This window comes from Aplysia californica, unplaced genomic scaffold (genome assembly GCF_000002075.1).
Source record: "Aplysia californica isolate F4 #8 unplaced genomic scaffold, AplCal3.0 scaffold00507, whole genome shotgun sequence".
Lineage (NCBI taxonomy): Eukaryota > Metazoa > Mollusca > Gastropoda > Aplysiida > Aplysiidae > Aplysia > Aplysia californica.
In genome coordinates this window covers 377,268-392,246 of record NW_004797777.1, presented here as the reverse complement: position 1 = coordinate 392,246, position 14,979 = coordinate 377,268, and the positions used below count along the sequence as shown (strand labels likewise).

Sequence of the window (14,979 nt, the reverse complement as noted above, 5' to 3'; positions counted from 1 at the left end):
ATATATATATTGAGTCATTTTCAAAAAAATGTCACGTTTTAGATTCTGATTTTTTCGAAAAATGAATTTTTATGACAATTTTTGAAATAGTTTTGATGAAATGAATCAACCATCTATAGACATAAACGTGAAATTTCTGAGCTTAATTCCGTCAAATTAGAGCGTAACGTCAACGTTTGCGTTAAGCTTCCTAGGAAAATGTTCTCTCCTGTTACCAACAGAAATCATAGAGCTGTGTTACTGGAATAAGTTTTGGGGGCTTAATGCAATATATGTTGGTGAAACTAGGTCTATTCATCAGGCAAATCATAAAAAAAACACTTTAGTTTTAGAATCCACGCAAAATTATTTTGGATTAAAGTTCCAAATGTAAAAATCAATGAAAATTTTAGAGTTTCAGTTTGTGATTCTCAGTCTAAGATCAAACACATTGTGATCATACGAATTTCTATTCCTTTTACCAGTAAGGTGAAGCTAATCCCACACTTACTTTTTAAAAACAAAGTTCAAGATTTTTTTTTATGAACGTAAAGAGGGGCGGTAACAGGAGGGGAAAATGGGTAACAGGAGAGAAAGTGGGTAACAGGAGGGAACGTAAAAGACTGTTATCAGATTTTAACAACAAAACTGTGATATCATCTAAAGGAATAACTGAAGAATGGATGGGAATGTTAAAGACATGTAGCATATTCTGTCGAGACGTCATTTACAGGGCGTAGAATCTAGTTACCAGTGTAAAAAAGAAACGAAGGTATCAAACAATAAGTGGGCGTCGAAACGAAATATATCGAGAGGATGTTTTGGACGCGTAATGAGAATGGGGCAACAACTGCCAGCCTCAACGGTCTACAAGATGCGATTCGATGGCTTCAGAGCAAAAGGAAGGCTAATAAAAAGGTGGATCGATGGAGTCAAAGACATCCTTTAAAGCACACTATGATGATCCGAAAAGCAAGACACCTGGCCCATGTCCGAGAACTGAATCTCTCCTCCACACCTCGCAGTACAAGAGATCAGAGAGAGTAAGAGTAAAGTAAAGTTACCAGGGTGTAGTGTAGACACTTGATTTTGCAAAGCCCCAACGTGTGTACTTTGTATTTCCTCTTCCATTATACTCAAACAATTTTGAGCGACGTTAGCATGTACTCTTGCTTCATTAGCTTGAAGGTTGCTCTTTCATCATCATCATCATCATCATCATCATCATCATCATCATCATCATCATCACCATCATCATCATCATCATCATCATCATCATCATCATCATCATCTGAGGGTCAATATTAGAGTCGTATAACGCGTACTGTCGAAACGTTTTCTCTTATAAAGCCCACAATGGCATCAGCCTCCCAGTTTCTGTTCTCTTCTTAGTGATTATTTTCTTCTGTTCGCCGTTCGGGATTTGTATTTTCTTTCATTACTACCCATTTCTGCCACGTTGCAGTGAGTCTCATGACTTCAGAGTATGCTAGGATTGGAACCTTTTACTTTGCTTCATCCTTCCTCTAGCATCAGTAGATGTCGGGGGGGGGGATGTATAATTTTCAATCAAGGGAAGTGAAGGTGGCTTCTGTTGTTGAAATGTTATTCTTTTGGAGGACCTCTTTAACGCTCCAGTTTCCTTTTGTTCTTTTTGTTGAAAGTGAAAGTTCTACCAAATTAAAATTTGCTTCCCCCCCCCCCCCCACCACGACGGGACGATGCCACTGACTGTAGTGTCTTTCGGCCATTCCCAAAGGGGGGACATTTCTCGTTCATACACAGTAGAATTGTAAATGGGCTGATTTATCAATGTCACGCTCATAACTGTGCCTGATCTACAACAGGGAACCGCTGCTTTTTCTTTCCTAATCCTTATTATTGTCATTTGTCCTCTACTTCTTTTGTATGTTTGTCACACTCTTGTGACCCGCTATTTCTGGGGAGCCTTAAAAGTCGAAACAGACTTTGTGCTGTTGAAGCTAGAGAGGTGAGCAGAGTAAGCCTGATTCCCTGTAAAGACTTCTCTGTTGACATCCACCCCTTGGCGCTCATATGACCTTATGCAGTTGCGAGTGCCGCAAAACCTCTACTAAATAATTTTAAAATTTGCTCTGGATTTTGTACTTTCTTAATATTTCTCCAGAAGCCAACGTTTGAATACTTTTGTTTTCTTTTATCTGTCTTTCAATTCATCCTGGAGAGCAATAGGAAATTTCAGTATTCTTTTCACTGCCTTCTTGCTCTCAGATAAGGTTTTCATTTTCAACTTTAATTTTGTTTTTCTCTGCACTGTTTTCATTGCAAACCTACATTTTAGTCTAGAAAAAAACACACTTGATGATGGGGCATCTGTTGTTTTGTCATCGGCACTGTTTGATTTCCGCTTCAGATTTGTGTCTTTCTTCGTTTTTCTCCATTCCATACATGCTGCCCAATGGTCTCTTGAAATCATGCAAACGACAGGTTTCCTTTCCCCTTGTTCTTTGTCTTTGATGCAGTTTTGCTTTTCATACTGCATGTCGTGCAGCGTCTTCACTGGGTTCTTGTTTCTCCTCTCTCTCTGTCTCTCCTGTATTAGATCTACTTTTTTTCAGCAGGAGTCAGCTTTGTCTCTGGTGAAACAAAGCAAATATTAATTTTTTTAAAAGTCCTGTTTGAGAAATCAACTATCAATAGGGTCTCACCTTCATACAATCAATCTAGATCTAGCATAAGTGGCATAGTGCTGAAGTCAACTAAGCTAATCGGATTCATGTGTGACAAATTTTCTACGAAGAAAATTCTTATTTCTTCCTTCATTCTACATCTACGTCTCTGCGACAACGCGAAATGCACTTTTAAATCTGCTACTAAATAAAAGATCTAGATCTAGACCTACATTTTAAAAATTCTTTGGTTAAAATAGTTAAATGGTACAGGTTTTACGCCCTTATAAGATTATTTCAGAGGTGGAACCTCTGAGTTTAACCGTGAACGTTCTCACCGAAAGGACGGAGCCAAATGGATCAGTAAAGAAGCGTGCCACGAATGTAAAAAGATAGTTAACACAGTATTGTGACACATTTATGGAACGTGTTAGATAGAGTTTAACGTTCATAAAATGCCAGTTTTCAATGAGGTGGACATCAGGTTCAAGAGGCAGAAACTATAATAATATGTCCTTCCCCGATTTGACGAAGACTACGTCGTGAAGAGCTTTGAAATCCCTTCGAAAAAAAACGAATTTTAGAAATGTCTTGGATTCGAACCAAAGTCTTCCACATCGTTGTTCAACATCACACCAACCGCTTGCTTATACATATAAAACAAGCTTATTACAGAACAAGTCTAAGACGAACATTGCTGTAAAAACCATATACCTGTAGCACTATCAATAAATCACAAGTCTCCTATACGTCGTACGCAAGCATTCTAAATAATATATTGATTTTTATTCTCATCTCTACCATTAACCATGTATGATGACAATGTATGCTGTCGTATGTTGACAAATTCGACACAATCACTTGAATAAAAAAGCGGTTGGCTGGAGGGTGCCACTGGCAAGTCCTACTTCTTTTCTTTCCCATTGTTATTTCTGCCTATCTGTCTTAGTGTCTTGCTTCTTCTTTGCGCTATATTATTTGACTGTTATTGAGTCGATGTGCTTCTCTATACTCAACCTCACACTCAAACTGAATAAAAAATGAAAACTTTACTCACTTTCGATTTGTTCAGAAATGTTGAAGCTCCTGTGGATTCTAAATTTACTTTGCCTTCTACTAACACACAATCTCATCAGCCATCTAGGTAGCAAAGTCTTTCACGTGGGTGGTTTGCAGGTGTTCTGGTGTGGTTTGCCTCTGCTTCTGCTTCCGCTTCTGCTTCTCTTCTTTTCTACCAAACATCTATCGTCCTGATCTCCCCTTCTTCTTTTTTATGTTTGTTACTCTCTTGTAACAGCTCTTATCTTCTGGCGCTCATATGACCTTATGCAGTTGCGAGCACCTTAAAAACTCTACTAAAACTAAAAAACTAAAAAGTCTTTCACTGTACTCATCGTCGAGACACACCGAAATATAGCAATTAAAAACATCTATCGAGAGATGTCACATCGAATCCGTCTTGATAACCACGTGTCAGACTGTCCAAAGGGGAGTGGGGTAAGGAAGTCCAATATCAACCGAGTTTTTTTTATTTCTCTTTCTCTTTTTGTGTGTTTTACGGCGCTCGCAACTGCATAAGGTCACATGAGCGCGCGGCAGCTGGTAAGAAATTTTGAATTTTGCCCGTGTGGCGGCCGAAGCCTACTCTTATCGATTTTGGACCACCAATGGATCTTTAACGTGCGCAACTTGCACACGGGACCTCCGACATTTTTCGCCCTCATCCGAGAAGGCTATAATGTGTTAGATTTTACCTACCACGAGATTGCAGGGATGTGGCTGACAGACACTAGTAAGTAAAAGGAGCCAAGGAGTAGCAGTAGAAAGACTGCAGAAAGAGTTACGAGCCTAGAGGAGGGGGCAAAAATAAGGGGGAGGGGGGGTTAGAACAGAAAATGGAGACGAAAGCAGACGACAGAACATTGTTAGTGAGCAGGAAAGGAGGTGAAAGGAGACAATTTTGGATAAGAACATTTTTCGTCACTTTCCGGATTCAAACCCGGGACTTTGATTAAGAACCTGATCTCGACCGCAACACGACCCCCCACTCCCCTCCCCAAGGTATTCACAGTACAGCAGCAATCGTAGAAATATCCGAAACAATCTGCCTCAGTAAAAGAATTTGGACAGATGGAGACCACCTGAAAGATCTGTGATTCGCCAATGATGTGACATTTTGCGCCAAAAGTGGACAACAAATAAAAATCAGCCTCAATGTCATTAATGAAGAGAGCAATAAAGTGAGCTTTAAAATCCACGAAGATGAACATTGTGCCTATTCTGACAAACTGCACTAGCAACAAAATAGTTGCTTTAGAAAACAAGAAAATTGCAAAAGTGACAGAATATAACATGAATTACTTGGGCCAAACAATAAGTATAGAGGAGAAACTCAAAACTGAGGTGAGCAGAATGCACGCGATTTGGAGTTGCTTTGAAATACAGGGAAATAAATGTCATAATATTATACAGATCAGAATCACAAAAAAGATAGGTGTCTCACCAGTGTCGTGTCTCAGTAGACTAATAAGCTGTGGGTGTGAGACCTGACTATTCACAAGAAATATCATTTTAAAAGATTAGAACAACACAGATAGCAATGGGAAAAAAATGAAGAGTACAAGAATACGAACTCAAATAAATCACCCAAAAATACGAAAGAAAGCAGGAGTGGCAGATATTCCCCAAATTTATACTGCAACAAAAATGGATAGGGGCAGGTTAATCAGTAGAATGAAAGATAACAGATGGACCAAAAGAAACATTGATGATATGAGACCAAGAACAGGAAAGCGATCGACAGGAAGACCAGGAATAAAAGATGGCAAGATATCAGAGAGCGGACGGGGACAACCCGCAATACACAGAACAGATAACACTGAATGGAGGTTATTGTTGGGGGGAGATACGTCCTGCAGTGGACGGACGATTAGGAAAGAAAGTACGCTTTGAATTGGAAAGAAGTAAATTCTATCGAAATGTAACCGAAGTACATCAACTGTTGCAGTTGAACTTAAAGATTATAGAAAGATAATTAGATTTTTTGTACACCTCTCCTGGGTACGGCAGAACTATGTAAAAGTTTTACGTTTAAATAATTCAAACTGGCGAAATAGATTTACTAATTGTGCAAATAGAATCAAATTGTTTTCCATTAAAAAGAAAATATTCAAAGTAATACGTAATAATTGGGACGCTTAGATTTAAATGCATATGATTTCTAGTTGTAAGTGTCCAATGTCAATAACGATAGTTTGGTAGATATTATTAATCTCTTTATGCCATTTAGTTTGGCAGTTAGACAAAGATCAAATAGAAATAGGCCCACCATCAAAGACGCACTGTAGCAGATAATGGATGCGCACACAAAGACAAGAAAGGGAGAGGTTGGTGGCAGCGATCCATGAAAGTGGGGCGGTAGAACGTGTACAGGAAAGGGATAGTCCCTCCCCTGATCCTGTCTATAAAACATTGTCTAAGACAGGGAATAGAGTTTTCCTTTGGGTTTTCACCTCATTGTAATATCATTATTTCCTTGCAAGTTTCCTTCTAATGTGTTGGCCCCCAATAATTTATATACACTCTATGTTTTCTTTTAATTTAGTGAACACCTGATTTCTGCAGCAAGTGTGGCCCAAAACCAAGGAGGTGAGATGGTAAAACTTGATCTACAGTATCTTTACAAATAATAGTGGTGATAGTTTAGCGCCTCGCCCAAACAAAACCCATGGACTAAAAGCATAGTGGGGACTTTGTCGCCGAGACCATGTTCTTCTTCACAAAAAGAGCGAATCGACCTCTCACTTTTCAAAATTAAATGGAGCGTGACGAAGTCTTACACTTAGCGGTCAAAATGAATTTACCTGTGAAAAAAAAACGAACATAAATTAAGACTCCGCTGGTGATAGTAGTTGCGCTTGCTGTAGCTCCTGTTTCTGAATAAGCAGTTCTTTAATATTATTTTATTTGCCCAATGCCCTGAGAATTTTACTTCTTTGATTGGGTTATTTTTAACTGTCTGGTTCAGGACCATACTCAATTCGCCGAAAGACTCAATTATTGAAAGGTTGGTTATAATCATGAGCTTTATTTATTAACTGATTTAAACCTTTTTGTCAACATTCATCTAAAGTAATTTGGATTTTTTTAAAAGCTCTAGAGAGAGAACGAGATGCGAGTTTGAGCTTTTGAAGTGTAGGCCCTATAGCGGACAGAGACAGGGGGGGAGGGATGGAGGGAGGGATAGAGAGTGAGAGATAGATAGATAGATAGATAGATAGATAGATAGATAGATAGATAGATAGATAGATAGATAGATAGATAGATAGATCGATAGATAGATAGACAGAGAGAGAAAGAGAGAGAGAGAGAGAGAATGAGAGAGGGGGGGGGGAGAGTATTTATTATAGTCTTGAGTTTGAGATACAGGGTGATCCCAAAAAAAACTTTACATCTTTTTTTTCTGAATATCTCGCGCAAAAATTGTTCTAGAATGCTGTACTTTGGAATAGACAAAATTCATTCAAAAGGAATTTGTTTGATATAACATTCACGAAGAAGAAACATGTTTTGAAAACGGAAACGGCTAAAGACTAAAAGAAAAAAAGCACCCCAAAAACGCAAAGCTCACCAATGTTTAAAAATCTTGTAAAGGAAGTCGTGAAACGATTAGCGGACCTTTTACTTTATTTTCTCTTTGACATTGATTTTCCATCCCTGTGACATTTAAACAATATTTAATTTCTTTTACAGAGTTTTAGAAACATAATGATTTCATTCTGAAATTCCAAGAAGCAGTGCTCCACATTCCCTCCTTTGGACTCGACACATTTTTAACGCGTCGTTCGAAATGTTCAGTTGCGCCCTAACACAAGGACCTGCTAAACCGTGAGTCTTTAAAGCCACAAACACTGTACATGTTCTCTAAGAAGTGGCTTCTAGAGACAATAGAGTGGGGTGCCCAGTAGACAGCATTTCTGGAGTTAACATATCCCGCAGGGTGAAAATGGGCTTTGCACTAAACTAAATGTCATCGAGGAAATAATCCCTCTTTACAAGACAATCGAGGAATCATGAACACATTGCCATGCTGTGATCCATGTCATCCTGGCCTAGCGAAGATGAACATGGTATAGTCGTAGGTTAAGATCTGCCATGAGAATGTAGACTGTAGATGTGTAGGAAAGTCCTAGCTGCAGATCGTCTACGGACAGACGTCTCATGGGACTCGGCTACTGAAATCTGCACTCTGGTGTACACTCTGGCTGTACATGGTGCGTATTCGACCTGAAGTGGTCATTTTTTAAAGAACTTTTTAGTTCTGATTCGCTATAAATCCAAACGGACGGAACTTCTCTACTCATGACGCCAAAGGTTTTGAGGGCACCTGAGCATTCTCTCCATGCCGTGCGCAGAACGAAATGTCAGAGATGGTGAGTTTGTGGACAGGTAATGTTCAATACAAAAACTCTCTTTACTAAACGTAGCCATGATCTCAGCAGGCAAACAAAATTTGGGAAGAATAATATCTGCAGACTTCTGTAAACTTGTTAGACTGCTGTAGCTTGCAATATGGCGCGATTTTTGCAACTTTTAGTGGTAGGCCTAATGCGAACTGGTGCGTCATGCTATGGAATTTAATGGCGACAAGGTTGAAAATGGGTTGTTTTTTAACGCACTATATAGAGCAAAACCATTCAATGGACTTATCTAAAATACATATCAGAAAAATTCCCTTTGGCTTCCAAACGTTATGTTCAAATCTGAAACGCAAGACTTCAGTATGGGGGAAGATATTTACAAAACAAGTTGTATAGGTTTTTTTGGGATCACCCTGTAATTTGGTTTATATTTGGGGTTTTGGGGTTTTGGGGTTGGGTTTTTAAAGATTATTTTGCGGTGTATTTTTCATTATGTGATAAGCTGGTATCGATTATTCTGATCTAATGTATATCTCGAACAGTACAACCTTCGAACAGAAACATAATGACGGTATCGAACGCAACCGCTTCCTCTGTCCAGCTCACGACTGCAGCGTCATTCTCCTTAGAAAGAGAGCTGACCGGAATCGTCGGCCATGAGGCCCGGGAGTGGTTCAAGACCATTGTAGAGGTTTGGATCTGCTCCATCCTCTCGGCGCTAGGTGTGGCCACGAATGTATTGGTCATCGCCGTGTTCACCAGACAGCGCTTCAGAGACAACATCTCCATCTCGATGACGACAATAGCTGTTTGGGATTTCCTCAAATGCGTCAGCGGCGTACTATGTCGGCTGTACTGGGCTATGGGCTTGGAGGACCCCGTGTTAGGAGAGATGTGGCTGGAGGTCTCGGCCATCTTACTGAGCTACTTACATAGCTTCATGGGGTTCGTATCATGCGCTCTAGCGGCCTACGTGTCCATGGAGCGCTGCTTGTGTGTAAGCATGCCCTTTAAGGTCAAGGACATATTCACACGACGGTTGACTTTGATCATGATGATCACCATTTCTATACTGGTCATGAGTTCATTTATGGTTATATTTCCTTTATGGGAAATCAAACAGGTCTTTGACCTCGATCGTAATGCAAGCACGACCATTTTGGCATTTAGCGATTTCCATAGTGATTTTGGCGTGCCCGTACTGCGGTACTACAACATTATCAGCGTATTGTGGCCGTTGCTAAGCTTTATCGTTATCGTTGTCAGCGCTGGAGTCATTTTATACAACTTGCAGAAATCATCAAAGTTCCGAGGCAAAAACGAAAACATGCAGAAAGATGGAATGTCCAAGAGGGATTTACAGGTCGTCAAAATGCTCATTGTCATCATCGCTGTCTATATCGTGAATTTGTTCCCACGAATTGCGCAGTATTTCGCCAGATTCTTCGAACCCCAATTTTATCTCCGCATGCGATATCATAACCTTTTCATTGTGGTTATTACTATAGTTTTCATTTTTGACTTTGTCAACGCGTCTACCAATCTCTTTATCTTCATCTCCATGAGTACAAACTTCAGAAACACTTTCGTAGAAATGTTTGGTGGCTGGTGGATTGTAATAGACATGAAAGCTTCTCTTCCAAATTAAACATTTAACTCTTTGAAGACGCGTATTCTAGTCTTTCAACAACTCACGAAGATGCACTGCTTAGGGCACTTAAAAAAGAAACCTAACTTCATTATATTCATACGGAATTTTTTATGAATTCGATTTTCTTTATCTGAAACTTAGTAAGGCAGGCAATATGCATACAACGTACTATGAAATGTACAATTCCTGTTTCTGATTTGAGTACGTAGCATTTGATCGGCTGTCAGTTGTGTACGCTATGTCTTTAAAAGAGTACAGTCGCGTGCATTTGTTCCGCGCAACTTACATATCGGCGCAACTGCGCGTGTAAGCCTACGCGTCCACCAAAATAAGATCACCTCCAGGTCAAGCTAATGTACGACGTTTTTGCAGGGTGTAGAAGCGACTCAAAAAGATCCGTGTCCACCGACGTCAGACCTAAACCTATTTTTAGCCCAGTGTCTTATTCCGTCTTGGTTATGATTACGAGAACAACAGACAGCACAGGCGATTTATTTATTTATTTACCACTTTAAAAAACTAAAAAACAACAAATTATAATTATGGGAAAAAGTGTTGGTAAGTTGGGACGATTAGAAGAAGAAAAAAAAACTGGGACTGGGATTCGAACCCATACTCCCAAAATAACGTTTGTCCTCAAACGCAGACACACTGTCACTCGGCCATCAGAACTTTCTTTAGCATGGGTAAACTAAGCTTCATATTTATAGCACTGTTTCAGGAAAGGCAAAGCGACATAATATTATATCTAGATGTAGATCTAGAATCTAGATTTAGGCTTAGATCTAGTGGACCGGCAGATAAGGTCTGGAGAAAACTAAAAATTGGCGGAAAATTGGAAGCACTAAACATTAGAGAACATAGACCTAGATCTACATCTAGACTTTCTAGATCTAGATCTAGATATCTAGATCTAGATATCTAGATCTAGACCTAGACACGTCACAAGCTAGGACTAACCTGGCCTATTTTTAGCTCTCCTGAGAACGAAATAATCTAGATCTAAATCTAGACCTAGAATCTAGGTCAAGTGCTTTAAATTCCTTCTTTTTTTTTTTGGTGCTGTTTTTCCAGCTCAAATTCACTATTGTACAACATATTATAATGAGATACAACTTTATTGATCATGTAAAGTGCAACGAAGAAGCAAAAATGTACTGAAAGAGGCAAATTTCCTTCCGAAATGAGTCGAATCGAGGCTTCATTAGTCACCTGAACGACTGACGAAAAAGCGTGCATGCAGGAAAATCGCGTAGTCAGTAGTCAGGCAAAGGCAGTCAGTGACTGACGAAAACAAGCTCATTTGCATGTGAGCTTGGCCTGCAAGTGATGAAAAAGCGCAGTGGACGCGGGGCCAGCAATCTTAAGATTAGTATAATTATATCATTCTTGTGAGCTCTTCAGTTTCATATCTTAACTTTCAATTTTAATTTTAATTTTAATTTTCATATTTTTACACTTTTGAAAATATATTATTATGTGAATGTTCCTTGATGTGAGTAAAAGAAAAAAGATGGAAGTGAATTTTTTTTTTTTATATCTAAAAGATATATAATAAATCAAATGTACTTTGTGAACTTTGAGTTTGATACCTGACATTGTATCATTCTTGTGAGCTTTTCCTTTTCATACGTTAATTTTAATTTTCTTATTTTTACACTTTTGAAAATAATATATGTGAATGCCTCTTGGTGTGAATAAAATAATAAAGATAGAAGCGCATTTACAAAATATTAAAAAATATTAAATGAATTAAATGTACTTTGTGAACTTTGAGTTTGATTCCTGGCATTGTATCATTCTTGTGGGTGCTTCAATTTCATACGTTAATTTTAAATCTAATTTTTATATTTTTGCACTTTTGAAAATATATGTGAATGTTCCACGATGCGAGTAAAAGAATAAAGATGGAAGTGAATTTTCATTTTTTTAAATTTTTTAATGAGTTCAAAATATAAAATATTAACGCTTCATCAGATTGTCGCGCAATTATACGATGGTTAAAACGCGCAGCGCAAAAAAAGATTGCGCCGATCGGTAAATTGCGAGGAGCACATTCATTGTCCACATAACGTTTTGATTTTTCTTGTGTGTGTGTGTGTGTGTGTGTGTGTGTGTGTGTGTGTGTGTGTGTGTGTGTGTGTGTGTGTGTGTGTGTGTGTGTGTGTGTGTGTGCGTATGTGTGTGTATGTGTGTATGGGAGAGAGTGAGAGAGAGAGAAAGAGAGAGAGAGAGAGAGAGAGAGAGAGAGAGAGAGAGAGAGAGAGAGAGAGAGAGAACTATAGCACAAGTACATCTACATTATTAGAACTACGTGTGTCTGTAATATACAGGATTACCCCCCCCCCCCCCCCACATACACACACACACCCACACACCCACACAAATACTTTCTCAACTGTTTTGTAAATATTTTACTCCACACTGAAGCTTTGCGTTTCAAATAATATGAACAGAATATGTAGAAACCAAATGAAAGATCCCACCCTAAACACAACAGACGTGACCCCTACTACATGCTAAATAGAGCAGACCAGGTCACAATCTTTCGACTCCGTTGTGGCGACAACAGACTCAAACAGCGTATGCACACTAAATTAAAAGTGGGAGAGTCCGAGATCTGTGAAAGTGGACACGACCAAGAGGATGCCAACCATCCTTCAGCACTGCCCGCGCTACGCCACCCTTCGTACACAGACGTGGCAGAATGTGACTCCCCTTTAGAGAAAGCTCTTTCTGTCCCCGTGGTTTTATGCACCCCGCATAATTTAGCAAAATTTGATCATTTTTTGCATAATTTCTGATTATTTCCCTTTATCATTCTTTGTTAATATTAACAGAATCGTATAATTTCACATTTTTGGGCTCAGTTTGCATAATTTAAGAATGTTTCTTGCATAAGACATCGGGGACAGCTCATATAAGGCAGTATCTCAGATCTGAAGCGGACTGCACAGTTTGTGCGCGACATCGGACTGACTGTCTAGTTGCTGTCATCGAGAACGAGGAAGAAGAAGAAAAAAAAAGAAACCAAAGGGAAAATTGGCTGATATTCAGTTTAGATAATTTCACAGATTAGTTTTGCGCTATATAGCTCATAAGTAAGCAATCTTTTTTTTTGCCTTGTCGCCATCTGTGTAGCATGACGCACGAGTTCGTATAGGGTCGCACCAATTGCGCCATATTGCAAGCTACAGCAGTCTGACAAGTCCATAGAAGTTTGCAGATATTGTGTTTCCCATGTTTCCTTTGCCTGCTGAGATTATGGTTAAGTTAAGTAAAGGGCAGAGAGCTTTATGCATTGAATATTACCTCACCTCTTTCTCATCGTCCCTGACGTTTTGTAAGTTTTATACATTAAGACGGGCACCAAGAATTTTTCTTTGCTTCGGTAATGCTGTCCAGTACTCTGTATAACTGTGAAACATTTAATCCCTGAAGTCATCATTTTTATCCATAAGCATGTTTTAAAAAACATATACGTGTTGCGGAACTTGCCATTTTTGCCTACTGAGCAAGATTTACTAAAGAGCTGTAAAATATCTATGACTTGGGCGGTTCAAAAAACCGGATTTTAAGGTAAAGGAACATTTTACCTTGTTCATGAACATAATCAATGGCAATTCTAAGCAATATTTTATATTGGTATCCTAGGAATTAGGTCTGGAATTACAAATTCAAGAAATGCGACATTTTTTTGAAAATGACTCATATATATATATATATATATACATATGTATAGTATCGCATTGGTGATCCACCAATCCAGCTCCTAACCTTTGATAATAATCTTTCCCACAAAAAGATGTGTGTGTCCGTTTGTTTGAATTCCTTGAAGTGTCCCAAAAGCCCTTGACCTCTGCCCTATGGGGGTCGAGGAGGAGGGCTCTCCTTGGACGCTCCACTGAAGCAGTTATCTCACAAGTGTCTCTCTCGGAGTCTTGCCCCGACCCTACTCCTTTTTTTTCTTCTTCATAAGTCCTGTGACGTCGTACTCCGTTAGTTCTTGTTGGTCTACATGTTATAAGTGTACATTCGACTGCACCAACAGTATAGCCACAGCATGAGATCATCACATACAACGCAAACATTTTTTTGTCCCTTGCCTTCTTTTTCGGGGGCCATGCTTATGACCTTATTCGCCTCAAACAATTATGATTAACTATGAGTACGTGGTTGGCAGGTGCTCTAGTGCGGTTTACTCCTTCTTTTCTATCAAGAATCTTTTGTCTTTTCTCTCATCCTTTTTATCAATTTAAGGCTCCTCTCTTGTAACGCATTAGATCTTCGATGCTTTTCTCGTATTTTTCGGCCTATTTGTGTTGCTAGTGCCATAAAACTCAAATTAAAACGAAACTAATAGACTATGAGAGAGTGAGTAAGTAAGGGCAATGTTATTTCAAAATTGAAAGGAAACAATAAGAAGATATGAATAACAGTGATTAAAAACAAAAAGAAAATATGAATAACAATGAATAGATCTATTTGTTAATGTTTGATAATTTAACTTGCTAATTTTTTCCAGGTTGTGTCGAATATTCAAGATCTCCAGGCTACAAACACCGTGTGCCACAAAGTAAAGAGATGTAATCAGGTGCTCGTCAGTTTGTTGGCATATGGAGTTAATGGTATCATCTTAAAGCTTCTTTAAATATAATGTGTCTTGCTTTGAACTAAAATACTGCAACAGAGCATAATGTTGAAAAAAGAAATGCAATACAGCCATATCTCTCTCTCTCTCTCTCTCTCTCTCTCTCTCTCTCTCTCTCTCTCTCTCTCTCTCTCTCCCCTTTACCGCCCCCCCCCACCGCATAAATTTGTGATGCAGTATGCCCAGATCGGTCATACGGAAGTCTAGACCAGACAACGGGGGTGGTTACGTGCCATGAGATCAGGTCTGCTATCTATCGTCCCAGCAGTTATCCCTGTTGCACGTTGTTAAGATATCAGTGTTATCTCGCTCTAGGATTGTCTGTCTTCTCAAGTACCCTTCAACTAAGTTCTGCCAGGGAACGCCCATAGGTAGATAATACAACGCATAGCGAGGTCATACAAACAGACGTCACAAAGATAAAGATATCATGTTTGGATGCGTGTATGTGTCTGTCTGTGTGTGTATGTATGTGTGCGAGTGTGTCTGTGTGTGTGTATATATGTGAGTGTTTCTGTTGTTTTGTGTGTGTGTTTATTTTCGTGTATGTGTGTGAGTGAGTGAGTGAGTGAGTGTGTGCATGTGTGTGGCTGTGAGTGCGCGCGCGCGCGGTGTGTGTGTGTGTGTGTG

The 14,979-nt window shown here is 39.2% G+C and overlaps 1 protein-coding gene across 1 annotated transcript; it reads left to right on the top strand.

Moving 5' to 3' along the window:
- The first annotated feature begins 8,543 nt into the window (after positions 1–8,543).
- LOC101853877 lies at positions 8,544–10,186 on the top strand. Its single transcript, XM_005106032.2, has one exon. The coding sequence runs from the start codon at positions 8,613–8,615 to the stop codon at positions 9,693–9,695; it is 1,083 nt and encodes a 360-aa protein (XP_005106089.1). The 5' UTR covers positions 8,544–8,612; the 3' UTR covers positions 9,696–10,186.
- Positions 10,187–14,979: the final 4,793 nt, after the last annotated feature.

Excerpts from the sequence above, each read along its gene's own strand:
- LOC101853877 (XM_005106032.2), top strand. The coding sequence starts at position 8,613 with ATGACGGTATCGAACGCAACCGCTTCCTCTGTCCAGCTCACGACTGCA.